Here is a 27944-nt window from a genome sequence, read left to right on the forward strand (position 1 = left end):
ATTCTGGTAATTTTACTTTATGACTAATAGTCGCCTTTTGTTGTTGTTGTGTGCCTTCAAGTTGTTTCCAAGTTATGGCGACCCTAAGGTGAACTTGTCATGGGGTTTTCTTGGCAAGATTTGTTCAGAAGAGGTTTGCCATTGCATTCCCCTGAGGCTGAGAGTGTGTGATTTACCCAGGGTCACCCAGCGGGTTTCATGGGTGAGCAGGCAATTGAACTCTGGTCTCCATAGTTGTAGTTCAGCACTCAAACCATTATGCCATGCTGGCTTTAAAAGCTATCTAGACGTACATAAATTTACTTTTCATACGTGTGTCCGCCTATCTAAAGACATTAAATGCTCTCTGAACCATACCTCAGACATTACTATTTCTTTATTATTTGTTTTGAAAAGTTGTAAAGTTTGTTTTGATAAAATATAAACATCTTCAAAAAAGAAGGAAAGTAGGAAAGAAAGAAAGAAAGAAAGAAAGAAAGAAAGGCTTAAATGTAAAATGTAAAATATCTGGGAATTACTCCAAAGACGTGTGAGTTAAATAAGTTCACCAGCTAATGTCCACCTCCAAAGTATTGTGTAAATGGTTGCAGTAGATTTTGTACAATGAAGTATCTGGAGTTACTTCAGAGTATGTAAAGCGATTGCACAACTGCATGTCTGTACATGGAGTGAATGAAGGGTTTTTTTGTTGTTGTTGCAAGACAAGCACTAATGGCTAGGGCAGTGATGGCAAATGTTTTAGAGACTGAGTACCCAAACTGCTACCCAAAACCCATTCAAATACCGCAAAGTGTCATGTCCCTCTGACTTTTTAGTAACAAACTCTGGTGAACTCTGTGCTGAGGTGATGGTGTATGTGCCCACAGACGGGGCTCTGCCATAGGTTTGCCACCACTGGGCTAGGGTATATGAAGTTTGTACTCCAGATATTTGGGCTTACTTTGCAGTGAAGATCTACTTGTGCTCTACCCATTATGGCCTGCTGTGTGCATCTGTAAGGGATTTAAATTATGTTCAGATGAAGGTTTGGAACCCAAAGGAAAAAATCTAGCAAAAGTTGGTGCAAAAGGAAGAATCTTACTAAATTTCATCTCATTTTCTGGATGCAGTGTTGTTTCACCAAGCTGGAAAATGTTCATCTATAAGCAGAGAACATTTTCCATTAGCCTTAAAGGGCACAGACATGAGTTTATTTATTTTTAGGCAACTGCTAATGTTACTCTTTGTTTACTTTTTTAGAATAAAAACCTTATCTCTTGAGATTGAAAGTAAGCAAGACGTAATAAAAAATCTAAATGAACAGTTGGGATGTCTTCAGAAAGACAAGGACCTTTCACACAGGCAATCAGAACTGTTACGGTAAGCATTCCTGCATGGCATTTCATACAATAATTATTTTTTCTATGAACAGGAAACTGGTGTTCATAATTTCTACTTGTAAAAGCACCTGAACCACCTTTTCCAAAGCTGGCACCCTCCATATGTTTTAAGCTTCAACAAAGAACCAGATTGGGGAATAATATTCAAAGCAGTCTGTTAGAAGTGTCCTGCTCCTGCCTGATGTGGGAAGCTAAATGGGGTCAGCTCTGGTAAGTACTTGGGTGGGATACTGCCGGTGAACACCGGGTGCCGTAAACTATATTTTGGAGGAAGGAACTGACAAAACCACCTGTGAGTAGTTTTTTGTGGGTTTTTCAAGCTATGTGGCCAAGTTCTGGAAGAGTTTATTCATGGCGTTTTCCCAACATCTGTGACTGGCATCTTCAGAGAATGCTGGCATGAGAATGAGTGGGGTCTACACTCTCTCTCTCTCTCTCTCTCTCTCTCTGTGACCCTTGGCTGAGAAGAAGTGGTTTACATGTTAATCTCTTTGTTAATCTGTTGTTGAATGGCAAGGCCTCAGGGTGTCTATTTAATTAATGATCCGCTGTCTGCTGAAATACCCCCTCACCTTGGGTGGTTTTCATTTGTGTGTTCTTGATCTTAATTTTGGTGTTTTTCAGGACAGGTAGCCAAACTTTACTTTAAGGTTGTTTTTTCTTTCCTGTTGAAGTTGTCCAGGTGTTTATGAATTTCAGTGACTTCCCTGTGCATTCTGACCTGATAGTTGCTGGCATAGTCCAGAATTTTAGTGTTTTCAAATAGCATTTTATGCCCCGGATGGTTTATAATGTGTCCTGCTACTGCTGGTTTTTCTGCCTGACCCAGTCTGCAGTGTCTCTCGTGTTCCTTGATTTGTGTTTGGACCCTGCATTTGGTGGTCCCTATGTAGACTTGTCTGCAGCTGCACAGTATGTGGTAAACTCCTGCAGCTGTGAGAGGGTCTCTCCTGTCCTTCACTGAGGTCACCATTTGCTGGGATTTTCTTGATCGGTTTTGTAGATCGTCTGGAGGTTGTGTTTCCTCACCAGTTTCCCTATTCTGTCTGTTACTTCTTTGATGTATGGTAAAAATTCCTTCTCTTTGGGTGGTTGTTTGTCTTCACTCTTATGAGTCTTTCTAGGTCTGGAAGCTCTTCTGATGTCTGAGCTGCAGTAACCATTAGCCTGTAGAGCCCAGTTCAGGTGCTTCAATTCATCTTCCAGGAAGTGTGGTCCACAGGTCCTTTTGCCAAAATATCTGGAAAACCAAGGTTTGGAAAACACTGGTCTATAGCTTCCTCACTTCTTTGTTTGGCATTTCAGATATTTAATATGCCATCCCTCTAGTTTCCTACATGGGGCACTTACAGATCACAGTGATATTACCACCTTCTACTCTGTCTTGATCCTAATTTGTTGTTGGGACTGGAAAGCAACGAGTTATGGACAAGTATCTTTTGAAAAATCCAGTGCCTAATCTAAAATTACTTGCTTCAGTTACTTCAAGCAATATTCTGTAGGTCAAGGCTTGACCATCTGTACTAGAAGGTTTTTTTTTTAAAAAAAATACATTTTTCACAATCAAAAAATTGTCTGAAAGGCTTGCAGGTTATTGGCATTCTAAATGTTCATGATCATGATAAATTAATGATATTACAATATTAATATTCATGGTAAATCTTTTGTGGAGCACACATTTTGTCCAGGCAGCGATCCCTACCCACCCCATCATGCATGGAAAGATTTAATATTGCATATGCTAAGATTGTTGATAAACAAACATACAGAAAGTATAGTGATAATTGAAACTACTTTATGAAGACCAGTTGAAAATTTTAAATAATTTGAGAATTATATTAGCTGCCTTCCTTGTTCTCATTCAGTAGTCGTTAAAATGGTAATTATTTTAAGGGTTACTTTTAAAAAGAGTTTTGAAGATCAATGATCTTTTTTTTCTTCTTCCTTTTTTGCAGAAAAACACTGGGACAACATATGTGTACCATAAAAAAAGCCTTTGTATTCCTTCCTTATATCAGAGGAGAGCTAAATACTATTAAAGAAAAAATATTTGGCTTTTTTGGTCAATGGATAGCACTAAAAGGAGATATTTTTTTACACCTAAAAACCATAAATGTTACTGTACTTGAAGGTAAATTATCAGATTATAACTGATATAATTTTTAAGCATGTTATTCTTGGTGACTGTGTGATTTGTTTTCTTCTCTTCACAATAATCCTGTAAATACATTAGTTGCTCTTAAAGTTAAAGGAAAAGGGTTTTCCCAAGATTATCTAGTCATGACCAAATAGTGACAGGAATTCATTCTGTTGCACAGCACTTGGGCCTCAAGCAGCCAACCTGCCAATCTTGTAGTTGTCAGAATCAGTGTCTTAACCACTGAGCCACTGCGTCCCTAGGTATAATTCTTACTCGTGCAGTAAACCTCTGCCATGAATGTGGCAATGGCAACCACAGTGGCAGGTGGGGTGTGACAGAATGCTTCTTTTTAACCCACCCACATTTTATTTGGTCAAAGTGATACAATCCAGACACAGGGTTACAGCTTCAGTAAGAGCTAGGCCTCATAGAAAGTGACTTCCTTGAACTTTAAATGTGAGTACTGATTTGGATCTAGGTCTCTGGAATCTGAGTTCACCACTCCACTCTGCACATTTGTGCCCATCAGAAGTATTTGAATACAGCAGCAGCTTGTGACTGTTTTTTGTGGGTCATGATATGAAATGGTTTGAATGAAATCTAATGCAGGGGATTTTCTGTGTCACTGGAAAACACAACTGTCGGCATTTCTTTTAAGTTTTATACATGAAGGGTCATGAAATCTGAAATCTCCAAAGATGCCTTGAGGGGTGGATGAGGCCTTCACTTGTAGAACTCACTGTGTTCTCTTTTGCAAAAGGCAAGCACAAGATGCACTGGTAAGATATTTCTGCCACTGCTCTTGTCTGTTCTTCCATAGACTGCCCAAGGTGATATCAATTTCTTGTGTAAGTGTTAATATCCACTGCAACATTTTACAGGGAAAAAAGAATTATTAAAAAAAATAACCCTCCTGTGGGAATGTGATGGAATTGTTCTGACACTGGGCTTGTGCCCAAAGCTCTGACAAGATCAGGTGTGTTATAGGAAGATCCATTTAAAATATTTTTTCCTATATGTGAAGTTATTGTTCAAATTTTTCAAAAACATAAGCTACCAACAAACACAACCCCAAACTCCCAGCTCTTCTAATTTAGGTGTGCTGTTACTTTGGTCAATTAGTACAGTAGTTTCTTTAAATGTCGAGAGCAGCTGTCTTGTTAAATGTATGTCTTGTGCTGAATATGACACAGTTTCTGTCTTTTTGAGTAGCTGGTGTAGAATTATTCTGAATATCTTACTTCAGGCATATGCACATGTGTTCTCCTTTCTTCAAGAGGCATAAGTGCTATGAAAAAAATGTTTCTAAAGCACAGCTCTTGTTATTGCTGAGCGTGGATAGTGGAAATTGAAGGGTAGGAAATCAAAGAACATTGTGCCTCTCTGCATGCAGTGCCGCTTTGAAATTGTGTTTTGCTATTTATGCTCTTGGCAATTCAGACCACGCATATAATTACCTCTGATTTTAGTCTTTCAGCCCTTGCTTGTCACAATTAATGTGCTTTCCAACAGCAAGTGACTTAACACATGCACGCATAGCAAAGGTGACTGAATTTTAGATCCTTGTCCTTGTATAAATAGAAAGCTCATTGTCAAATACAGCAATATTGTACAAATTAATAATTTAGTTGCAAATTTGAACAGAGAATGCCATATATGGTATAAATAAACTTCTTGTGATGGAACCATAATAACTATAATAGTTGAGAACAATATTGCACAAAGCATAACATCCATTTGTAAGTGTCTATTTTCTTGTTTATTGGTTTAACCCCTCCTCTATTTTCTTACAAGCCACTATGTATGTATATATTTATTTACTGAATTACAAAACTCTATGGAAGGTATAGTTTGTGTAGTTACATACAGAACTTCCCTTTCTCTGGGGAAAAGATAATAAGTACTAGCATGTTTGACAGCTGCAAACATCCATTGAAAAGGAGAAATTACAGTAGCATGAGCTGGGGGTGGCGGTGGTACAGAGCTTGTTCCTTCACTTTCAGATACTTGGAATCTGTGGGTGGGGCAGGCGTGGCCAGCTGCATCCTGGGTCTCTAGCTTAGGAAACTGACTCCTCGTGAGTAACAAACTTGCACAGGCAAGGGTGCTTGCAACAGAAACTTTAATAATGCCCAGTTAACACAACTTGCAACTTAGTCCCAAGCTCTTCTCACCAACATAAACTTTCAACCACCTCCGGTCTGGCCCCTGGGGAGTCTCCTCTCACATCCCCTCTGCCTTTCAGCTGGATCCTTGTGGCTTGCCGCCGACCTTTGGCGTTCCCTTCAGTACTTCTCCAGCAGCTCCCTCTTGGCCTTCTCTATTTCCTTTGGTTTTGGGCCTTGTTCCCAACACTCGCCCTTCAGGTCCCACCACTCGCCTTCCAGACTACCTCTTTCCTGCTGCCTCCAGTCTCCTTCTTCAGGGTAAACAAAGTCTCTTTCCAGTCTGGGGTCTCTTAGTTGGTTCTCCTTGTGCAGCCCCAGTTGCCGCACCCCATGTCTCCCTTGAAGGGAAACAGGTATAGCCTTTTGTCGAGGGCTGTGAGTTACCTGGGCTGTCCCTTCCCCAACCGCCACTCCACATCTCCCTTCCTCCGCACACCTCTCCTCCTGACTACTTATAACCCCCTGGGGCCACACCTCTTCTTCTGGCTCCTCCCCAACTCCTCCTCCTTCTCCTGTGCCACCTGACCCTCTTCACCCCTCCCAACTCCCTCAGCTGCCCCTGCTTTACTACAGAATCGTACCAAAGCCATGTTTGCAATCCATGCTGCTGGATTTGATGCTTTAAAAACTATTTTATTAATTTTCATACCAAGAAGGATACAAAGCCAGAATATACAGAGAAATAATTAAATATGCAGTGTGAGCATAAGAACTGTGGCGGGTTACAGACGGGCAAAAAGGGATGTACTCATGACGTCATGAAGGTAGAGCCTTCAGACGGGCTTTACCTGAATGCCGTCATGAACACGCCCCCCGCACGCCCCAAGCGGGAAGAAGTGGCATTAAAAAGGTGCTGCTTTTTTCCTCTTCTTTTTGATTTGCGGCGTACCTGTGCAGCTCCGTCTGTAAGCTGCTGCACCGATACGTCAGAATTGCTACGCCGCAAATATAAGTTGCCGGTTTAAAAGCTCCGTGTCAGCTGCGTCCCATAATGGGTCGGGGTCCCGGGACATGCGTGGTTTGCAGTCAAGCTTTAATTGCAACGTCCGCTGCCATGGAGCTGTGGAAGCTGAGGCACAGCTGCGGCGCATTTTAAGCCTCGTAACCCTAACCCTAGAGCCACTTGTGCGCATGCGTTGCTAGAACCGCGGGAAGTTGTAAGTTTTGCCGGCAGATGTTTTGGTTGTAGAAAGTGATAAGGGAAAGTTTGGAATTTAAAGTGACCCCCTACACACATTCCTGCGCCATTTTCACCTGGGAACGGGCACAGTTTGGCTGCTCCTGGCACAGCTGTGTGGCGGCTCCCCTTTGCCACCAGGCAGGATGGCTCAGCCATCCACCAGCACCCCGAAAAAAGGCAGGGGGACGTCTTGGTCTCATACTGAGACGGCTGACCTCATAGCTATATGGTCCCAGTCAAACATTTTGCAGAAACTGGAGCAGTCCTACCTGAATGCTGACACATATCGAGAAGGGGAAGAAGCCATGAGAGCTGCTGCACCGGTACACCAGAATTGCTACACCGCTAATTTAAGTTGCCCATTTAAAAGCTCCGTCGCATAGTGAGTTGGGGTCTTGGAACATGCGCAGTTTGCAGTCAGGCTTTAATTGCAACATCTGCTGCCATGCAGCTGTGGAAGCTGAGGCACAGCTGCGGCACATTTTAAGCCTCGTAACCCTAACCCTAACCCTAACCCTAGAGCAACATGTACGCATGCGCTGCTTGGAAAGTTTGGACTTTAAAGTGCACCCCTACACACATTCCTCTGCCATTTTCACCTAACAATAAAAAACGCTAAAACTGTAAATATTTACATATGTACAAGGGAGGTGAGGGGAGATGGCAGGGGGACAGCGGTGGCAGCGGAGACAGCTGTGGCTGCGCATTGCAGATTCAGCAGGAGCACGGGGACCAAAGGAGAGGAGGCATCTATGATGCTGCTGACACTGGCAAAGTGCAAGCGGACAAGGATGCCAACACCAGCTGATCACCAGCTGGCAGGAGACCACCATTGTTTTAAAGGGGCTTGGGCACTTTAAATGTGCCCATAGGCTTTCTGCCGCCGCTGCTTATCCCTGCACAGCTGCGCATTCGCCAGCCGGCAAAGGAAAAAAAAAAGAGACCCCGGAGCTTGAATGTGCCCAAGACCTTTTGATGCCCTCTAAACTTGCCCCCAAAGGCAAAGGGCAACTAGAGAGGGCCTGGGATCAAGGGGCAGGGAGCACTGACAAGGCACTAGGTCCCATGATGTCCCATAAAGACATCATTTCGCCTCCCAGGGCATGTGTTCCCTCCCAGCCCTATCTACTCTATTCTACCCTTCCTGTTCTCTCATGCCTGGCTCACTGGTCCCCAAACCAGCAATCTCCAAACTCTGTCCTTCCAGGCGTTTGGACTTCATCTCCCAGAATCCCCAGCCACCTTGCCCTGTGGTCTGGGATTCTGGGAGATGAAGTCCAAACGCCTGGAAGGACAGAGTTTGGACATTGCTACCTCACACCACTCCTGCCTAGCTTTAAAGTCACAGGGAAAAAGTTTAAAGGGGCTTGGGTGCTTTAAATGCGCAGACAGGCTTTCTGCCGCCGCTGCTTAGCGCTGCAGCTGCGAAGCTGCGCACTTCTCATGCGGCAAAAGAAAAAAAAAGCCGCGGTTTGGGCCGCCCGTGCGGAAGCTGCCTCTCTTTTTGCAGCGTCCTCCGAGGTGGCGGTTTGGAAACTCCGGGTCCGAAACGGACCCAGGTGAGGCGTCTTCACTGTCCCCCGTGTGGAAGCCCCAACACCTGAAGCACGCCCCCGGGGCGGGCCGTCTGGAGGCTCCGCATTCAGCTGAATACACCTCCAAGACGTCTTCTCCTGCCCGTCTGTAACCCGCCTGTCTTTCCTTTTCACTCTGTCATGAGCTCACAAACATAGAAAAATTGTTAACAGTAAAGAATGTTTATCTTGTCTGAGATTCAGTGCAAGAATACAGAAAAATATTTATTAAATCTAGAACAGATTAAACCAGGGTTATCTGTGTACTTCCAAAAGGAGGATCAAGCTAGTTTGATTTAAGCCTGAACTGAAATATAATTTGGTCAGTTGCTGAAAGTACACTCAACAGTGCTTAGTAAGGTAGGAGGCAGCAGGAATAGAGGAAAACTACATTCCAGATGGATAGACACAATTGAACAGGGCTGTTGACGACGGGATGACTTTTTAGGTCTTTCATTCATAGGATTGCCATAAACTGATGTAGACCTGATGTTAAAAACATTAAACTCTGAAGGGGGGCTGCAGAGTAAATTAATGAAACCAATTAAACCTTATTGTATGTGCATATAAATCACACTTGTGCCTACGGTAGAATGTGAACATTTTTATTGCTGCTGTGTTTACAATTTTATCTTGTATCTTCAGCACTATTTCATTTTCTTTCCAGAACTGTCCAGTGTGAACCAAAGGCTAGGTGAATGCCAGAGGGAAAATAAGGTCCTCCAGGAGGAGGTGCAACATTTAACATTGGTGTCAGATGCAGCTAAACTGGAAACGGAGCAACTTCAGGCTTCAGTGTTACGGGAGACTGAATTGCAAAACAGGTGTCATGAACTGCAAAAGAAAACACAAGGTCGGATATAAATAAGCACTTTGCTTTATTTTTCTGTGAACTAAGCAACATCATTCTAACACAGAGATTTATGTATTGCTCCATTGTGTCACTTTTTTCTACTTTTACACAAATCTCAATGTGCCACTGGTTTGCATGCTCACACCTTCCATCCTTCCACCAGACACTTGCAATCAGAAGTTTTTGTATGGTCATTTAAAGTAACCAGACATGGGGCACTGGGAAAGAGTATCTTTCCTAAAGTCACATAACATGTTTCTGAGGGAGATTCAGATCAGAGATCTCTTGATTTGAAGCTCATTCTGTTAGCTACTCCACTCACCTAATTTTTGTCTTTATTATGTGTCATAAAGGTCCAAACCATGTATAGGACTAAGTTGTATTGTTTACTTCTCAATTGCTCAGTTATAAGGTACTTTTGTTGAACACTGAAATAAAAGAGAAGAGGAGGTGTCCATGAGCAAGCAGCATGCTGTTGAGAAGAATGCATACCCACATTAGGCTAACCACAAAAACATTAAAATGAGAGCACTGAGAATGCTCTTTTTAATGCTCGCTTGTCTGCTGTTTGTTGTTCTAACTGATCTGTTTAGACCAGATAGTTTCTGTAGCTTTGGCATCCCTGGTTAAAATTGGATGGGGCTAGGAACAAGCTCTTAGAAACATCAAATGTTCATCTTTTCAGGCATGGTCTGGGGCCCCTGCTAATTGTGTTTTGTTTCCTTTCTGAAATCTGAGAGGCAGATAATCTCCTGTTCCTTTTATAAGACTATTGCAGACACAAACATGAAGTCTCTTACCTTGCTGTTTTGACCCAAAACTTCATTTTGAAATCAATGTAATCTTTCATTCTACAAACTAAAATATTCTAAAAGTGTCTGCGTGTGTTTTTCAAGAAGTAGCTTTGATTGATCAGAAAGTGTAATTGCAGAGTACTGTGTTTTCTCATACTGTGTAATTTCAAGTCTTGAACAGCACTGCATAACAGTATGGAATGGCTTTCATTCCATAGCCAATGGTAATAATGATATACTAATAAACTGAGAATGTTATCATAAACTGTTATCCCAGGACAGTTCCCTGACACAGAAATAAATTGAAAGGAATTCATTGGATCTGAACTTAATGAAGTATCTGTAAAACACCTTTTCGAGCTGCACATTCTCCTATAGAAGCTCTGCACTATCCAGTTTCTAGACTTGTAGGCATTTAGTCTTGCATAAGATAAAAGAGAATCTTGTGGCACAGAATGCAGCAGTAATCTCATGTTCTTGGATGTGATCTGCTCTGCGAGTGATGGATTGCAAATCCTAGCCCGGGTTGAAATATTGAAATATTTGGCCCAAGTATTTTCAGCACCTGGGGTAGTAAAGACTCTTCTCTGAAAACAATATTCATTTTCATAGGTATGGGAAGTCATAGGACTTTCAAATAGGAGTATGATTACGGTATATACTTGTGTATAGGTTGACCTCATGTATAAGTCAAGGGAAGATTTGAGGGTAAAAATCATGGATTTTGATATGACCTGTGGATAAGTCCAAAGTAAAACTTAGAGGGCTGTAACAAAAGATAGAAAGGGGAAAACATTACTTCCATCCCTCCTCCTCCTTCTCCGGACCTCACCTGACCACCTGTCATAGTCTAGCTTTCACTAGCAATACAGTAGAAGTGTGGGTAAGATTATATTTTAATATGCTTTCCTAAAAATAAAGGCTAGAGACACATACCAACCGTCAGATTAACAGCGTAGAATCTTGTGATAAAGACAGTTAATCTTTAAGAGAGAGGAACCTAAATAGGAAACCCTATGTCTATAATGAGGGGAAAGAGAATGCATAAGTTTCTTCCAACAGAAACTCTTTCACACACACACAGACATGAAAACTCCTGCCTCCAGGCAGGAAGAGTGGGGCATTATGGTGGCATTTGTTTCAAGACCTTTCTAAGCAGCATTAGTGTATTGATCCGTATATAAGTCGACCCAGGATTTTAGAGTCAGTTTTGGGGCACAAATTTCTCAATGTATAGTCGAGTATATGGTATGTTTCAGCAAGATGCCTAATTCTGTCTGTCTGTCTATTTCTGTCTCTCTTGCTATCTTTTTTTAAAAGTTAAGTTGCTATTCCCAGCAGTGCTTTGGCTGTACTCAACAACCTGACTCAACATGTATAATTTCATCTCCAGAGAAACTTGAGGTGATGTGGAATATGGTTACCCCATCCACCATAGTTTTCTTGTAAAGCATGCCCTGGAAAGCTACATTATCACTTGATGGTTTTCCCAACAGGTTGTAGAAGAAATAAAGCTGTCTGTTTAGTCCAGTCATTTTGCTCCCAGAGCAGCAGCCTAATTTCTTAATTCTAAAGCAACCTATCAACTATCCAGTCAAAAATTGTATTCCAGACCAAAAGTGCTATGACTTCTGCCTTTTGAAAGTTGCTGTCTTTTGCCTTCTTCCTCTCCTTTGAAGAAGGATAGATAATCTTTTATTTCATCTTGCCATAAGGAAAACAGGCAAAAAAAATGAGATCTACAGTCCTTCCTAGTCAGCTCATTCTTATTTTCATCCCATGTCAAAGTGTGTTTACTTCTTTCAATATTCCACTAACATTATGAGCACTCCTTGAAAAATGTTCTAGCAGTTGTCTAATGAACCTATGATATAGTACTTCCTGTGGTTCTAACATTTTATTAAAAGTGATAAGTGTAATAGGCAATGAAGTACAAGTTAAAGCTAATAATCTAAAATTGGTATATTAATAAATGTATGTTTTGTTCTTACTGAAGTAATTTTAAGTATTCATGCTTAAAAATGCTGATTTTGTCCCTAATCTGTCTTTCTATTTTTAGAGGTCAGTATGACCAGATAATTAGTAAACTGAATTCCTATATCCCCCAGAAGGTTCTGAGTGCTCTCTTATTTTTAATAAACAGAAAGACATTATAACCAAACATCTAGGAAGGAATCGCCCCCAGTAAACTTAATTCCTATTTTTCCCAAGAAAGAGCTCAGCAAATGAAAATGCATATTGTGTTTGTTAACTGCCATCATGTTGACTTCAACTTATGGTGACACCATGAATAAGAGACCTCCCAAGTTACTGTATGATCAGTAGTCCTACTCATGTCTTGCAGACTCAGGGATGTGGTTTCCTTGATTGAGTCTTCACTTTGAAGGTTCATCTTCACATAATTCTTTCTCAAATGAATCTGCCATCTCTTTCGTCCCTTTCATTCCATTCATTGTTTCCATCTTCTTTTTATTTCTCCTTGGTCATGTAACATGTTCTACGGCTGGTTATAGAGCATTCCTACTCTTGGTTTAAATGACCCTTTCATTTTTTGGATCATGGGAAAGAAGTCTCGCAATCCTCCTTTTTTGTTGTCACCTTCTGTTTTTCTGCACTGATGATTATAGTAGTTCTCTTGTCTCTGCACACAAGTTGTTGAAATTTCATTCAGGGTTCTGACTCTATTTCTGTCACCTTCTGCTTCTCATCTGTCCGTAACAGATTGAAGAGTTTCATCTGTCATCCATTGAGGCTTCTTTTTCTTTTTGAATACAGATAGTGGGTTTTTTTTTTTTTTGCATTTCTCTCAGACAGTGTCCCTGGCTTCTGGTCAATTAAACTTAATAGTGCAAATTTATTTTTTACATTATGTTAAAATTCTACAGGAATGTTCTTCTGGTTCTATTTTGGCAAGATGGTTGTTTTAATGTTCTCCTTTAGCTTTATTCTATTTTTGGGGGGAGCGGGGGTATTAGTAGTTCATATTCTGTGCCTGATCTTGTTTTGCAGAGTATAGCTTCTGCATCTTTTGCTTCCAATTACATACTCGATTTGATTTCTGTACTGACCACCAGGTGATGCCCATGTATACAGTCCCTTCTTGGATTGCTTGAAAAATGTGTGTCTGATGAACAAACCATTTGTCTCTTAAAATTCAATCTATCTTTTACTTCATTTGTTTTATTTATTTATTTGGAGTATTTGTACCCTACTCTTCAGCCACAAGGGCTCTCAGAGCGGCTTACAAAATGGCTAATTAAACGGTTCCCTACCCTCAGGCTTACAATCTAAAAAGACATGACACAAAAGGAGAAAGGAATGGCAGTGGGGAAGGGAATCAGGTCCAGCCTTTCTTCTCTCCCTCTGAGGCTGAGGAGGTAATGCAGGTAACAGATCCTTGTTTCTGTCCAGCAAAAGGGCAAATCTTTGCCCTCTATACCCAGCGCAAGAATAAAATGCAAGTGTAAAGAGCAGTGCCTTCTGAATCATGGCTTCAGTCCTGCAAAGAGCCAGACCACTGAGGGAAACAGAGGTCCAAGACAGTAGTAAACACCGCATCCTCTTCCTTCCTACAGCCTCCTGATGGCCTCTGTGGTCCTCAGTTTCTCTGCTGGGTGTTGTTTGGTAAGGCCTCCCTCGAAGTCCTGTTTTTATAGTTCAGCCAGGCAAGGCAGCTGTTCTGGGTGGAGGTCAGTGCCTGCTGAGTGAGGGCTTCAGTCCTGCCAAAAGCAAGACCTCTGAGGGAAGCAGAGGTTCAAGGCAGTAGCAAATACAGCAGCCTTGTCCTTCCTACACCCCCCTGGTGTTCTCTGTAGTCCTCAGTTGTTTTTTGATTCTAGGACAAATTTTCCTATGAACTTTGCTTCTTCTCTGTTTCCTATTTTTGCATTCCAGTTACCTATGATTAACAAGACATCCTGTTTTGGTGTGATCGATTCCTCTTGGATTCTAGTATAGAATCTTTCCATTTCTTCTTCTTTTGCCTCTGTTGTGGGAATATAAACTTGGATTATGGTTATATTGATGGGCTTTCCTTGAAGTCTTACTGATATTATTCGATCAGACTTTGCTACATCTCTCCTCACTATTAATGGCAGCCCATTTCTTCTTTGATTTTGACAAACTGCATGTCTCCCTTGCTCCCTTTAAAAGCAGGTTCTTCTTGCGGCGCGATTGTGATGCTGCAGTGTGCATATGGCACACTTGCGGTGTCACAATGACGCCAGGATGTGGGGACGCTAAGCATCCGTCACGTCAAAATGGCGGCACCCATGTGTACAGCGCGCCGCCATTTTGATGCCCTCATCACGTGCTAGGGGTGAGGCACATATGGGCGGTGCACCCTCAGCCAACCCCTAGCACGTGACAAGGACGCACTTTAGGCCAGTATGTATAGCACCTCTGACTCTATTTTTCTACCAACCTGCAGAAGCTGTACCTGTGTATATGTGATTATGCACAAGCATACTTTTTTAAAAAGAAGAATGAGTTCAGTTCTTTATGGCTAAACATGTGTTATGACTGGAGGGCTGGTTGTAGTTCTAACTTCTTCCTTAGTGTAGTTTAACTTTGCTAAAGAGATTCACCAAATCTCCTTGTTTAAAACCAATACCCATTGCTTCTAAGCATGTCAATAGCTGAGTGTCCTTTCAGCTTGAGTCTAGTTGTATCATTAGCCACAATGCTACTCATATTCTACTCTACTCTACCACAGTAACTCATTTAGTACCATCTGACCTCGGAGTCTCATCTTCTGGCACTGTCTCTTGTTTCATTATGGACTGTTTCCTCACAGGGCTTTCATGGTAAAAGATCTTCAAAATGAGCTTTACTGTGCCTCCACTTGTGCAGTACTAACAGGCATTAGCTATGCTGTTGCTACTGTTGTGAGAGATCCATTGCTAGTGTCACACACACACCCGCTACTGCTACTGCACAGCAGCTGTTTGGCATGTTTAGTCTGGCTCCAGAAAAAACCTGTCTGACATGGGAGACTCTACCAGCATCAGTGCTGCCATCAGCATAGCCTCTTGCCTCACACACAATACCACCACCATGAAAAGGTAGTGCCATTGATGGGATGTCTCATCAAATATACAGTGGTCCCTTCCTTTATGTAGGGATCCGTTATGGACACCCCCCCCCCCCGCATAAAGGAAATTCCGCGTATGCTCAAGCCCCATTAAAGCCAATGGGGCTTGTCCTTGCAGCGGCGCAGCAGCATGGGTGCACGCCTCATTACTCTTTCTGGGGCGCAGCGCCACTTCTTCCAGTGTGGCTTCCAGCGTATGCTAGAAGTCGCATAAGGCGCATCCACATATGATGGGGGCACACTGTATATTGACCAGAGTTAATTTGTTATAAAACTGTTTTGCAAATCTTTTTATCAAAAGTACTTCTAGTTTTCAAAGTAATCTGAAAAGTATGTACTGCAGAGAATTTTACGTTGGAGGAGGACACAGAACCATTTTAGAGATATCCATCTGTAGTTTAAGACAGAAGAAAAAAATGGAAGCATGTCTGCTAGTATTACTGATTTATCTGTAGCTTTTGCTGTCAGCCATGCAAAGGAAATTGCTATACAGTACAATATGTCCTTTATATCCATCTATTGGATGTGGCTGTCCATGGTCTTATATCTGTTGTTCAATAAAATGCTCACTTTGTTTGAACCTTAAAATAACAAGAATTGTCTCTACCCACCTTGAGTCCCTGTACTGGGAGGAAGGCAGAATATAAATAAACAGAAAAATAAGAATAACACAGTGGGCCCTTGCTTTATGCAAGGGGATCCATTCAGGACCCCCCCCCCCCGTGTAAAGCAAAATGCACGTATGCTCGAGCCCCATTATATTCAATGGGGCTTGTGCTTGCCCTGTGGCCGCACACACACCATTCGCGAGCCGCATTGAATATAATGGGGCTCATGCTCACCGCATGGCTGTGTGCACATGCCGCATATTCTCCCCTTTCCCAGGCGACTTCAGCGTAAACTGAAAGCTGCTTATAACAAGCCCGTGTATGGCGCAGGCTCACTATAATACCCATATAAACCTCCATGATCCCTGAGATTTTATCCATATTATTTCCCTTCTATCTGCAGGGGAGTGTAGACACAAAAGACAGAGCTTTTCTGTAGTGGCACCATATTAAAGTGTTGGACAAAAAGAAGTTTAGTCTGGCCCTACCTCTGGTTCTCTGAATTTGGAGACCATTGTATATGTGACTTTTCCCAGTAGGCATTTAGACAGCATTTAATTTCTTCCTCTTGCTGTCTTCTACAAATTTAACCTTCATAATTGACATTTTTGATGCACTGGTTATATTGATTATATTTTAGTTATTGTTTTAAATTTATTTTATTTTTTGTTAGTTGCCTTGACTAATTTTTTTGTTTTTAAAAAAAACAAGATAGGGGCATAGATTCACAGAATCATAGGAACTTATCACACGGGAAGGAAGCGCCCAAATCCTGTGGATAAATGGGATTTAAATCTGGGGAAATCTTGCAAAAATGGGATTGTTTTCAGATGATGTCAGGATAATTAAGCATTAACCAAACATTAACTTGTGCAGAAGGTGGATAAAATTGGCCGCTTTTTACTTTTGGGATACAAATAAATATAATAATAATATTAATAATCATCATCTTGTACATGTCTTATATTTATCTCCGTTGGGATTATTTTTTTTAACATGTTAAGATCAACTTGAGTCCTGATATTTCTTTTGAGGTATTAGCAACCCCTCCCTTTTTAGTGTGATCTGCAGATTTTTCGTGCCCTTCGTAGGTTTGTTACTTTGTGAGGTTGCATTCCACCTTAAAGAACAATTTTAGATAAAAGATCATTAACTGTGCTTCTCTTGGGTTTTAGAATGTATTGCATTACTGTTGCTTATCCTGACAGAACAAAACATGGAATAAACTATTGTCCCATTTTTATTAATGACTTTTAATGCGTTGCAATAATTTTCTATAGAACTGTAAACAGGTTTTATTTCTGTTATGTTTACTGACTGATGATGTATTGCTCTCTCCAACTGGATGATATTTTATGTTTTATTGAAGTAATTGTAGAAATTGTTTTGGTAGTATTTTGTTTTTAATAACTCCCCTACTTGTTACATTTAATTTTGTTCTTTTCATAAATGTGGTTTCCTGAGAAGATAGTTTTTTTTTAAAAAAAAATGCAACCCAAAGTTATCTCAACATTTGGCGTGACTGTGTGAAACTGTTAATATCTCTGCAATGCATGGGCTGTAACTGAAGGGTCACTGTGACCAGTTCTGCTAGAAATGTTGACAATACCTTTTGGACATAACAGAAGTTATAATGGGTTTTTCATCCTTGTCATTTTTTTCAAATACTGGTAATTATATCTGAATAGCAATATAAGACACATTCTGGAAATAGAAATCAAACAAAATATTTTGAATACCAATAAAATGTAGCTTGAACATTATGTAACAGGTAATTCAGGTACATAATCTCTGAACCTTGAGATATTTTGAATTTCAGTTTCCAGAAGCCCCAACCAACATGGGCAATGGGAAGAGGTTATAAGAACTGTAGTCCAAAACAAATGAAGTCACTGTTCCAGTCATACTAAACTGTTGCTAATCCAAGTGTTGTCATAAAATTATGGGGCTACTCAAATGTGCATAGAGACCCAACGCATTTTTAAGAAAGAGAGAGAGAAAGAAGAGAAGCAGTGTTAGAAAGACAAGAATCTAAAGCAGAGGAGACGTGGAATGTGAGATGAGATGTCTAGTCTTTTCTCCGGTTGTAGCATTACTGTTCTGAGGTCTCCTTCCCCAAAGCAGGTTTCTCCAAGCACTGCAGCAGGAAAGGAAAGTTAGTGTGGGCTTTTTGAAGTTGGAATCCTGCTAACTAATTTGTAATTGGCCAAGGGTTGGCAGTGCCGACTCCAAACTCCTCCCAGGGTTATTAGAAATTATGTACTTAAAGTTTCCCTGCACCTGGCTTAACTTCAAGATGGCATAATGGTTGAGTCTTTGAACTGGGGAAAGATTGGATCTGGGATGACTTGGCTGTTCCTTTACTCTGTACCTTTGTCACTCCTTTTTTGGCTTTTTTGCTGACTGAAAAGTGTTGCTAGTTTTGAAATCAGTTGTAGAAGATGCTCCCATAAAGACAGTTCAGCAGGCAGAAAGCCAGTTCAGACTGCATAGGAGGCTTGTGCTTGTTCGTAACCACATACAGTTGGCACATCTTTGACTTACTGTATACAGTGGTACCTCGGGATACGAATTACCCAGCTTACGAATTTTTCGGGATACGAAAAAATCCCATAGGGATTTATTGTTTCGGCTTACGAAGGTTTTTTCGGGTTACGAAAAAGCCCCGGCGCTGTTTTAAATGGAGCCGCGGCGGAGCCGCGGCTTTTTTTCCATTAGCGCCTATGGCAATTCGGGTTACGAAGGTTTTTCGGGTTACGAAATTAGCCGCGGAACGAATTAATTTCGTAACCCGAGGCACCACTGTATACTCATGTATAAGTCAAGAAATTTTAGTCAAAAATAGGCCCCAAAAACATGAATCGACTTCTCCACAGGTCAATGTAAGTAGTATACTTTAATTCTTATTTAAAAAGGAAGCATTCCCTGGTGAAAGGCAAGAGCATAATCTGACCTGGGAGCACTGACCCCTCTCTATTATCCCATCTATCCAGCCTTTAGTATAAGTGCAAACAGTTATGTCTACTCGAACTTTGTAAGTTCTTTTGCATTGTTTTTCTTTGCTTCATCTTTTAGATCGTTTGTTACATGTCCATAAGTTTCACCTTCGACTTATCCATGGGTCATATCAAAACCCATAATTTTGCCCCCAAAACCTGACCTCGACTTATACATGAGGTTATAGTCAAGTATATATGGTAGGATTCTGCTGTCAAGAATACATTAATATTCACCTCCTTGTGGTAGAAGATGCTGCTTCAATGATATACCTGGAATTATCTTCACCTGGTGTGCTTTGCCAAGGCATGAGAGTTTAGATAAATTCCATGACCATAATTTGAGGATCAGATTCCTTTGTTAGTCTGAGGAATTCATGCATTTAATAAGGCAGATGCAAAACTGAAATAGCAATTTGAGTCAGCTTAGTGTAACAAAATTCTGCAGCTCTCAACAAAAGCTCATGCTGGTATAAACCACACAAGCTGTTGGGTGCTTGTTGACTTTCAGCTGTTGATTTATTTGTTGTTGTTATTGTTAAAAATAACAGATATCAATTTTCCACCCAGAAAGTATGCACTCATAATTACACACAGTACTACAGTACAATATGATTGTTCTTTTGAAATGTCATGCTCCCAGGCATTTTCCAAGGACTGTGGCCATTTTTTCTCATTATGTTTTGTCTAGGCATTTTGGAACTTTTTGTAATAGTTGTTCTTCATCTCTGCAGCAATTAAATTACTTCACCAACAAGCAGGCTTTTGAGGTGTACAATTTGAGGTGCTTCACTATAACCACCGCAGAGAGTAAGGTCCTTTGGCAGTCATTGTCTGCTAATCAAATATGAGAGATTATTTCCTGGGGTGGAAGGGTGTCTGTGCAATTTATTTTCTCCATCAGTTGAAGTGATCATTTGGCAACACAGGCCCACTGTACTAGTAAAAAGAAAATATTTTTGGAAAACTATTTATCCAGGGTGACCAGATGTCCTCCTTTTCCAGAACACCTCTTACATTTCTGTCCAGGTGGAATTGGAAAATATTTTCAATTTTGAGCATGACTACGAACATGAATTTATATTTTTATGAGTCAATGGTAACGTCCTACATTTTTCTTGAATGTCCTACATTTTGTGGTGACATGTCATCCTTGGCAGTTATGACATCTGGTCACCCTGCATTTGCCCTCTTTAACTGCATATCAACTTTTCATTTCCAACATTACTGTTTTGTTTTTGTGCTTTTCCATCATTTAGATTACAAAATTTGTCTGTGTACATACCTAGTTCTAATATTCTCAAAATGTTAGATGAGGACAACCATCCAACATTTAAAATTTAAATGTTTGCATATATTTAAAATTTGCATATACAGTATATAGTCATCCGCACAGTAATGATTTCAAATGACAGGAAAATAGCCTTGCTAAATCACTGCAGTGGTTATGATCAAATGACATTTGTTAGCAGTCTGTATGCAGTGATTGTGAAATTTTGTGTTTAGGACTTAATGAATGACTATCTCATGTTATTGCTGATTTGTCCTTTCACTGCATGCAGTTTGTATATTCATCTCTATCACCTTTGAACATTTCCACAAGAGAAATCTCTGAAGTGTCATTTCAAAAATGACATTGGTCTGATTCAAGTGAAGAATTTGCTAAAATCTTCCAAAATGCAAAATATAAATTTTCCTTGTTCTTTTCCTTTGTCTAAGCTTCTTATTTTAATATTTTTAATATTCAGTTGTTAAAATATTTAAAAATATTGCCAGGACTTCAGAGCGTGTATTGAACTTTGTAATAAATTATGCATTTACTATTATTTAAAACATTTGTACCCTTCTCTGAAGCCAATAAAAGCCAAAGCAGTTTATATATCAGTAAAGCATCAGATAGACATTGCCCTCAAGCTTACAATCTAAAAGACACTACACTAAAGAAGAATGAGGCTCAGAGGAAAGTGTAGGGAAACACACACACACCTTTCTGGTATTACAAAGGTCGTAGTGTAAGTAGTTGGAATGAAAAACATTTCATAGAGATGAGGACCCAAAAGTTGCTGGTCTTTCAGGGGACTTTATGGTGGTTCTGCTTCTCTCCTGGTCTCTTCCCCACAACAGCCTGGTGGAATCGCTGCTTCTAAGGAACAGTTGTTGGAGAGAGGCGTTCTAGCTGTATATTAAGAATAGGGCATGGCATGAAAAAAATTCATGCTGAGTTGGTGATTTGAGTTTATTGGGTTTATTGGAATGCAGTGTAAATCTGTAGCTTTTACACCCCAAAGGAATGTGAAAAATACATGATTTAACATTACATAACGTTATGTTAGAACCAGTGTGGCTTAATGGACTAAGCTTTGGATTATGATTCTGGAGAGAAGGGTTCGTATCTCAGCTCAGCCATGAAAACTGACTGGGTGAATTTGGGCAAGTCATACTCTCTCATCCTCAGATGAAGGCAGTGGCAAACATCTGAACAAATCTTGACAAGAAAACCTTTTGATAGGTTTCCCTTAGGGTCGCCATGTGCTGGAAACAACTTGAAGGTACATAACAACAATAACATTACATAAGGCACCAGATCTTGTCTGATTTTGGAAAGTTAAACTTGGAGGGGAAACAATAAATGAATACCAGGTGCTGGGGAGGAAGGAATTAGTAAAACCAACCCTGAGTATTTCTTGCCAAAGGTAACCCTGTGAAATTTGTGGGAATGCCCTAAATCAACAGACAACTTGAAGATACATAAACACAAGTTTAGCATCTGTTAATAACAGACCAGAGATTGAGATGTAATTTTTATCAAGTAATTTGTGACTCATTAAAAGGTAGTTTGGTGATGTTCAGTACTAAGGGAGTAAGAGGTTCCTTTTTTAAATTCCTAAGAGGTTGCTTTTTAGAATATGTGTGTGTGTATTAAAAATAATTAGAAATAAAAACACTTAAATTACAAACAGGGCTAAACCCAATTGTTAATTGCAAGTAGACACAATCATTGAATCATTTGGGGCTTACTATAAGCGTTGACTAACTAGGTCCCAATACATCTATTTTATTTGGGGCTAACAACTGGTTTTTACCCCTAAAATCAATTAAAGCCCTTAAATCACAAACATGTAAAACATTTTAATAAAAAAACCTTAGAAATAAAAAGAAATGGTTAAAAATCCACTCCAAATGACCCCCAACACAATGTTTTGGGAGAAATGAATAACTGGTGTTTCTCAATTAAATAAAAATCAATGTTGCCAATCATTATATTACTTTTATTAAAGTGGTGACATTGATACCCAAAGCTCTCTTCAGGTAATGTTGTTAGTTGAAATATATTTTTTCCATACTGGAGTAGACCAAAAGGCACAAATTCAATTGGTAGTCCTAATTACAAAACATATTGAAGCAATGGATTTTCATAAATGAGACTACCAAGTTCACACTGATTCAGTAGATCTCCATTGGTTGGAACTAGCAGTTTTATGCTTGTGAAAACAAATTAAGAGCAATGCCCTCATGTATTAATGAGAGAACAATCCCATTCCTTATCTATCCCTTGTAGGAAATGATTTTGTTGTTTGTGTTAAAAAACAACAGGCACACAGGAAGTAACTTATGCACTTGTGTTTTCATAAAAAATAGAAATATTATATTATAAAGTAGAACTGGGCAACAAGCAAGCTGCATGTGTCCCCCACCCATTGCAGGTTTCTGCCACAATTGGTACCACTGTCGACAGCAAGTCAGGTAATTGTGGTTTTTGCTTTCTCCCATTCAGTCCATTGTGGCACACAACTTGACCCGAACTTTGGCAACCTGCTGCCCATTAGACCAGATTACCACCAGCACTGAGTGCCCACCATAATCAGCAGCCACCCATGATTTCTGCAGATACTAACCGCTTCAAAGCCAATACTGTTGTTCAGTGTTAGTCAAGCCAGGCAGCCTTTAACCTCTATTTCATTTCCCCTTCTCTTGCAATGGACTGGAAACAGATTAGCCATTATATGTGGTGTAGCCCTTTTTGTTTCAGTAGGGCCTTAATGGGATATGTAGCTATTTGCTTCCTTAGGAAAAATCCCAGCTTCTGGAAGGTGACAATAATGCTTTTTTAATTAAGGGTGAAAAGAGAATGCAGCCCTTGATGAATAATACCAGGGAGGCAGTGGAAGCCTAATCCCAGGCAGTTGTATAAGTTTATCAAGCTTCAGTGCTTACTAAAACAGCCAAGAGAGGCAGTTATAGCAACCAGTTGTAAATATACCCGTAAGAGTATCTGTTGTGAGAGTTGTGAACTATCTTGTGGGGAAGAAAGGAAGACAGAATCAGATTTTGAAAAATTGTTTTAAAAGGAATTAGTTATCATTATAGTTATTATCATAGGGCCTGAACAGACAGGCCAAAATAAAGTTGCTTCGGGTCACTTTGGAGGTATGCTGTTTAAATGATGCATTCGTCTTAAGAGTCTGGAAGCCACGCCAAAGCCACACTCCAGTCCTAAGGACTGGAACACAGTTTTGGCATAGCTTCTGCCCTCTTAAGATGTGTGTATCATTTAAACAGCATACGGTACTTTCAAAGTGACCCGAAGCAGCTTTATTTTGGCCTGTCTATTCAGGCCCATAGTCACCATTTTTAAAAAGACACATTTTTCCCATTTCTCCCAAGTAAGTAAAACACTGTGGAATAAAGTACACTCTCCTCTCACATTGTTATCTCAATATCTATAGTAGAGGAAGAAGCACAACTTGAACCAGAACTTGAACCACATAATACTCTCCTCCCTCATTTAGTAGGCCACAAGCTATAACTGTAAAAGTAACTTAAAATGTTATACCACAGTATCTTATTTATTGGGGAAAGGGTCTAATTACAAGTAGCTAACTGTAATTAATTATCTCAAGCTCTGTAATTATTAACAATGATGAGAGCAATAATAATAATTTCTCATTTCAGTTTTAACAAGTGAAATAGAGACAATTGAACTCAAGTTCCAGAAATCAGTGGATGAAATGAGCAATTACAAAGCACTATTCATGTAAGATGCCTTAATTTATTCACATCTTTCTGCCTGATTTCCTTGCAATTATGTGCTAAAATGTAAGATGCAATGAATACTTTAATGTTAATGTTAGTCTACAAAGAAGATTGAGAAAGTAGCATCGAATTTTATGTTAAAATTTGTAAAACATAGCAAGTATTTTATAATGTTTTGGTGATTATTAGTTGTGCTGCATCTAACTTAGGGGGCTCTTCAGACTGGTTGTTTGGGCTGGCATGAGGCCGGAGTCGGGGCGTAGAATTTCCATGCTGTATGCCCCATTTCCGTTCCCAGGGTGGCAGGACACTGCACACCACACCACACCACACAGTGTCACGGCGCTCCTCTATCACTGCGTACGGACGACGCAGTGCTGAAGGAGTGCCGGCAAGCTATCGCACCCTTTGCAGGGCGCAAAAAGGAGCTGCTTTTTGCGCCCTGAAAAGACCAGATCGGGGTGTAGCGTGTGGCCCCAATCTGGTTGAAACAAGGGCAGCTGCATGCCATCAATTAGGTTGCATCTCTGTCATGTTGCATTCAGAAATTATGGAAGAAATCTTTTTCAACAAGTGGATATATTACAGAAATATTACAGTACTCTTTTAAGAGCCCCACTGAATCAAACCAAATATCTACCTAGGCCAGCCAGAACATGGATGTAACTAGTTACTTACTATTATTTCCATTTTGCCATAATTAAAGCATGACCTAGTTATATTATCTCTGTCATGTAACAAAAGATGATTTCAAACCTTTTGCAATGTAAATATAATTCTTTCAGTCACACATGTACAGATGCTGTATGGCCTCACTACTTATGTGTGTATTGTACTGTAGGCCAGCAGGTAGTAGCAGTGGTGGATTTTTTAAAAGTAATTTAAAAACATCTAACATAGTTACCTTTGAATAATGGGAATAAAATGTGATTTTTTTTCTCTCTAAAAATTGCCGCTGTAATGGCAACAAATGCAGGTGGACACACACACTGGATTTAAATTAATTCCTAAAGACAAAAAAAATGTGCAAGCTCTGAGTCTAATATCCTTCCTCCCACAGTAGCCAGGCATGTGCCTCCTGAAAGTCCTCATAAGAAGGCTTGAAAGCAAAAGTCATTTCTAATTGGTGCTTCTTAATAGCTGGTATTCATTCCCTCTGAACATGTAGATTCCATATATCATCTTGGCCAAGAACCATTGATAATCCTATCTAAACCAGCTAATTTCCAAGAAAATATGTTACATGGGTTTGGTGCTTTTCTTTGCGACAACTTTCATAAGAATAGCCATTTTACTCTGTTGCAGCAAAAACAACCAAAAATCATGTAACACCCTAACATTAAGCAGATTAATTGTGGCAGGAAATATATGATCTAGAGCATACTTCTTTTGATAGAACCTTCTGCACCTGAGTAAGTGGATTCTGATTAGAGGTTAGAAGAAGAGGTGCAGGGTATACTGAGATATCTTATTATGATCATCACATTTCCAATTGTTTAACAGTAATACCAGCAAAATATGCAGTAGTGGACTTGTCTGAAAGGACTATGATCTCAGCTGAGTATTGAAAACAAATTACTAGATTCAAAATATGTTCATAGGAAACCTATTCTTTTATTCTGTATCCAGCTTTAGCAGGTTGACCTTGGTATTCTAGTAAAAGAAAAAATAATAATGGTGTACTCCTTCAAACCTGAATCTAATTGTTTATGCCAATTAGAGTAGACTGATTAAACCGGTGAAAACCTGGTAAGAAACACTTTCATCGCTTCCATTGATTCTACTGTAGGAGAGACTATCAATTGGATTTAGGCAATACTGTCTACTTAAAAATAAGCTGCAGTAAATTGGTGAGATGGCATACTCCTGTGAGGCAAGAGGTTATGCTGACAGTCATGCTGCTGTTAGTAGGGTCTTCCAGGTCAAGCAAACTTTTGCTATTGCGGCACATTAAATTTGCCAAACAGCTACTGGGTAGCAGCAGTAGTGAAAGGTGACACTGGCATAGAATCTTTCAAAAGCTTACAGCTAACACATTAGTATTGTGCAGAAAAACACACGATAAATCTCTTTTGAGTGTCTTTTTCCACGAAAACCCTGTGATAAGAAAATCCAAAATTAAACAAGAAATAGTGCCAGAATACAAGACTTCCAAGTTGGATGGCACTCAGCAAATTACTGAGGTAGAGCACATGACAATTACAATAGCCCAGTACCTATTTTGTTTAAGTTTTCCCCCTGAAATAGAGCTGTGTTCTTTTGTGCATCAGTAGTGACCTTGGCAAGTACTACAGATTGCACATCAAGATGGATAAGGAACCAGTTAGAAATCACCCAGTTTATGAGTTCAAATCTGCAGGGCCAGATGAACTGCATCCCAGAATATTGAAGAATTAGCTGACATACTAGCAGAATCACCTGTCATCATTTTTGAGAACAGGTGAGGTGTTAAGAGTAATGGAAACAAGCAAACATTGTCCCTCTCTTTAAAACAAAGAAAGAAAGAAAGAAAGAAAGAAAGGGGAAAGAAAAAAAGATTCAGGAAACTACAAGCCAGTCAGCCTGAGCTCAATACTAGGAAAAATATTAGAATGGATTATACAGGAGTCTGTTTACAAGCATCTTTATGGAAATGCAGTGATTAGTAGGAACTATCATTAGTAGGAACTTATCAAGAACAAATCCTGCCAAATGGCCCTTACGTTTTTTTTAATTAGATCACTAGTTGGTGGAAATGCTGTGGATGCAGTTTATCTCTATTTCAACAAAGCATTTGATTTGACCCCCCCCACACACACACACCATCTTCGAATCTCATCGATTCGAAGAAGAACAAAAACCACTTTAAAACAGTGTCCTCCAGTTCCATTCCAGCAAGGCAACCCAGAAGGATGCCATCGCTAACATAAATGAAAGCCACAAGAACAAGCTGCCCCTGTCAGTCTCCTGGCATAAGTAATTCTGTGAGCTTCATGATGGACCTTTGAAGCTGGATCTTCATTGTTATATACTAATACTCTAACTATATCATACTGTATGTCATTCTGTGCAAGACACAAAGTAGCATTCTGGAGATGGAAAAGAGCAAATTGATAAAGGATACCTCCAAAACACTTTACACAAAAGAAAAAAAAGATAAAGTGACAGCAGAAACACAGTGAATACACAGTCGCATGGCAAGTTCTAAGACAAAGGCTGCATCATGTTTCAACTTTTGAGTACAACGCTTCTGGCACTTACTGATAAGGAACAGCTGCACATGGCCCTTCTCTCCTCCAAAATTTAATATTCAACAATGGGAAAAAAAATCAACCAGTTGTCCAGAGTAAACATGAGAGCCATAGTGAAAACAGGAAATCCTAAAGAGTCATAACAGAAGGGTAAGAGAAGCTCAAATGATAAGTGAAAAACACCTGTATCAACTTGTAAATGTCAAATAGGAGACACAGAAAAAGTTACCACAGAGCAGTAGTCACAGAAAAGGCTACTATAGTGGAGAAAGCACTGGAAACCACAAGTGCAAAATGCTCATAATCTGCAGGAATAAAAGAAACCTATCTTTACCTAGAGGTTTAAGAGGTGTGACAAGGGACAGGCGGTGGAAAAAACAGCACCAGTCTTGATGAGATTGGCTTTAAGGGGCTTTCTGCAAATAGAAGACTACTTGGGTCCATCTTAAAAATAATCCTAAGGACTTGGACCAAATGACCCATCTATGTCTTAGTATCTAGTCTAGTGACTGATAGGTATAAGGTGCTGGGTTGTTTTCAGCTTATTGCACTCATATATTAGTTCACCACTTTACTGCAACCACTGGAAGCCAAGGTCAGGAAACATCCCAGAGTAGGGCTCAAAAGATTGTTTGAACAATGGTAAAAAGGTGGAGAAATCTTTAGTGTTGGGAAACACTGACAAGGACAATCCTTGCATCGCCATAGTTTGGGACTTACTTTGCATGAAAAATGCATGGGGTGTGTGTGCATGTTCATGTATGCAGGCAGAAAACAACTTTCTTCCACATCTCAAGTATGAATTGACCTTGTGTGTTCAATTGAGGATAGGTTTAGGGGACAAAGTTATGTATTTTGAGATGACCTGTGGATAAGTCGAATGTGTTAGTGCCACT

At 40.0% G+C, this 27944-nt stretch overlaps 1 protein-coding gene and 1 long non-coding RNA gene across 2 annotated transcripts in view; one reads left to right on the forward strand and one right to left on the reverse strand.

Annotated features, from left to right (window-relative positions):
• The window catches only part of LEKR1 (leucine, glutamate and lysine rich 1), a 99829-nt gene that overhangs the window by 28544 nt on the left and 43341 nt on the right, over window positions 1–27944 (forward strand). Inside the window, exons 4-7 of the mRNA XM_042460424.1 lie at window positions 1240–1359; window positions 3335–3510; window positions 9109–9294; window positions 23738–23819. Of these exons, the coding sequence (XP_042316358.1) occupies window positions 1240–1359; window positions 3335–3510; window positions 9109–9294; window positions 23738–23819 (564 nt within the window). The remainder of the gene's footprint in view (window positions 1–1239; window positions 1360–3334; window positions 3511–9108; window positions 9295–23737; window positions 23820–27944) is intronic.
• LOC121926983 overlaps window positions 9031–27944 on the reverse strand; it is a 102741-nt gene continuing 83827 nt past the window's right edge. Inside the window, exons 3-4 of the long non-coding RNA XR_006103117.1 lie at window positions 9617–9722; window positions 9031–9275 (exon numbers count right to left, since the gene is read on the reverse strand). This is a non-coding gene — a long non-coding RNA (uncharacterized LOC121926983). The remainder of the gene's footprint in view (window positions 9276–9616; window positions 9723–27944) is intronic.

The sequence above is a fragment of the Sceloporus undulatus genome, chromosome 3, assembly GCF_019175285.1.
Source record: "Sceloporus undulatus isolate JIND9_A2432 ecotype Alabama chromosome 3, SceUnd_v1.1, whole genome shotgun sequence".
Taxonomy (NCBI): Eukaryota; Metazoa; Chordata; class Lepidosauria; order Squamata; family Phrynosomatidae; genus Sceloporus; species Sceloporus undulatus.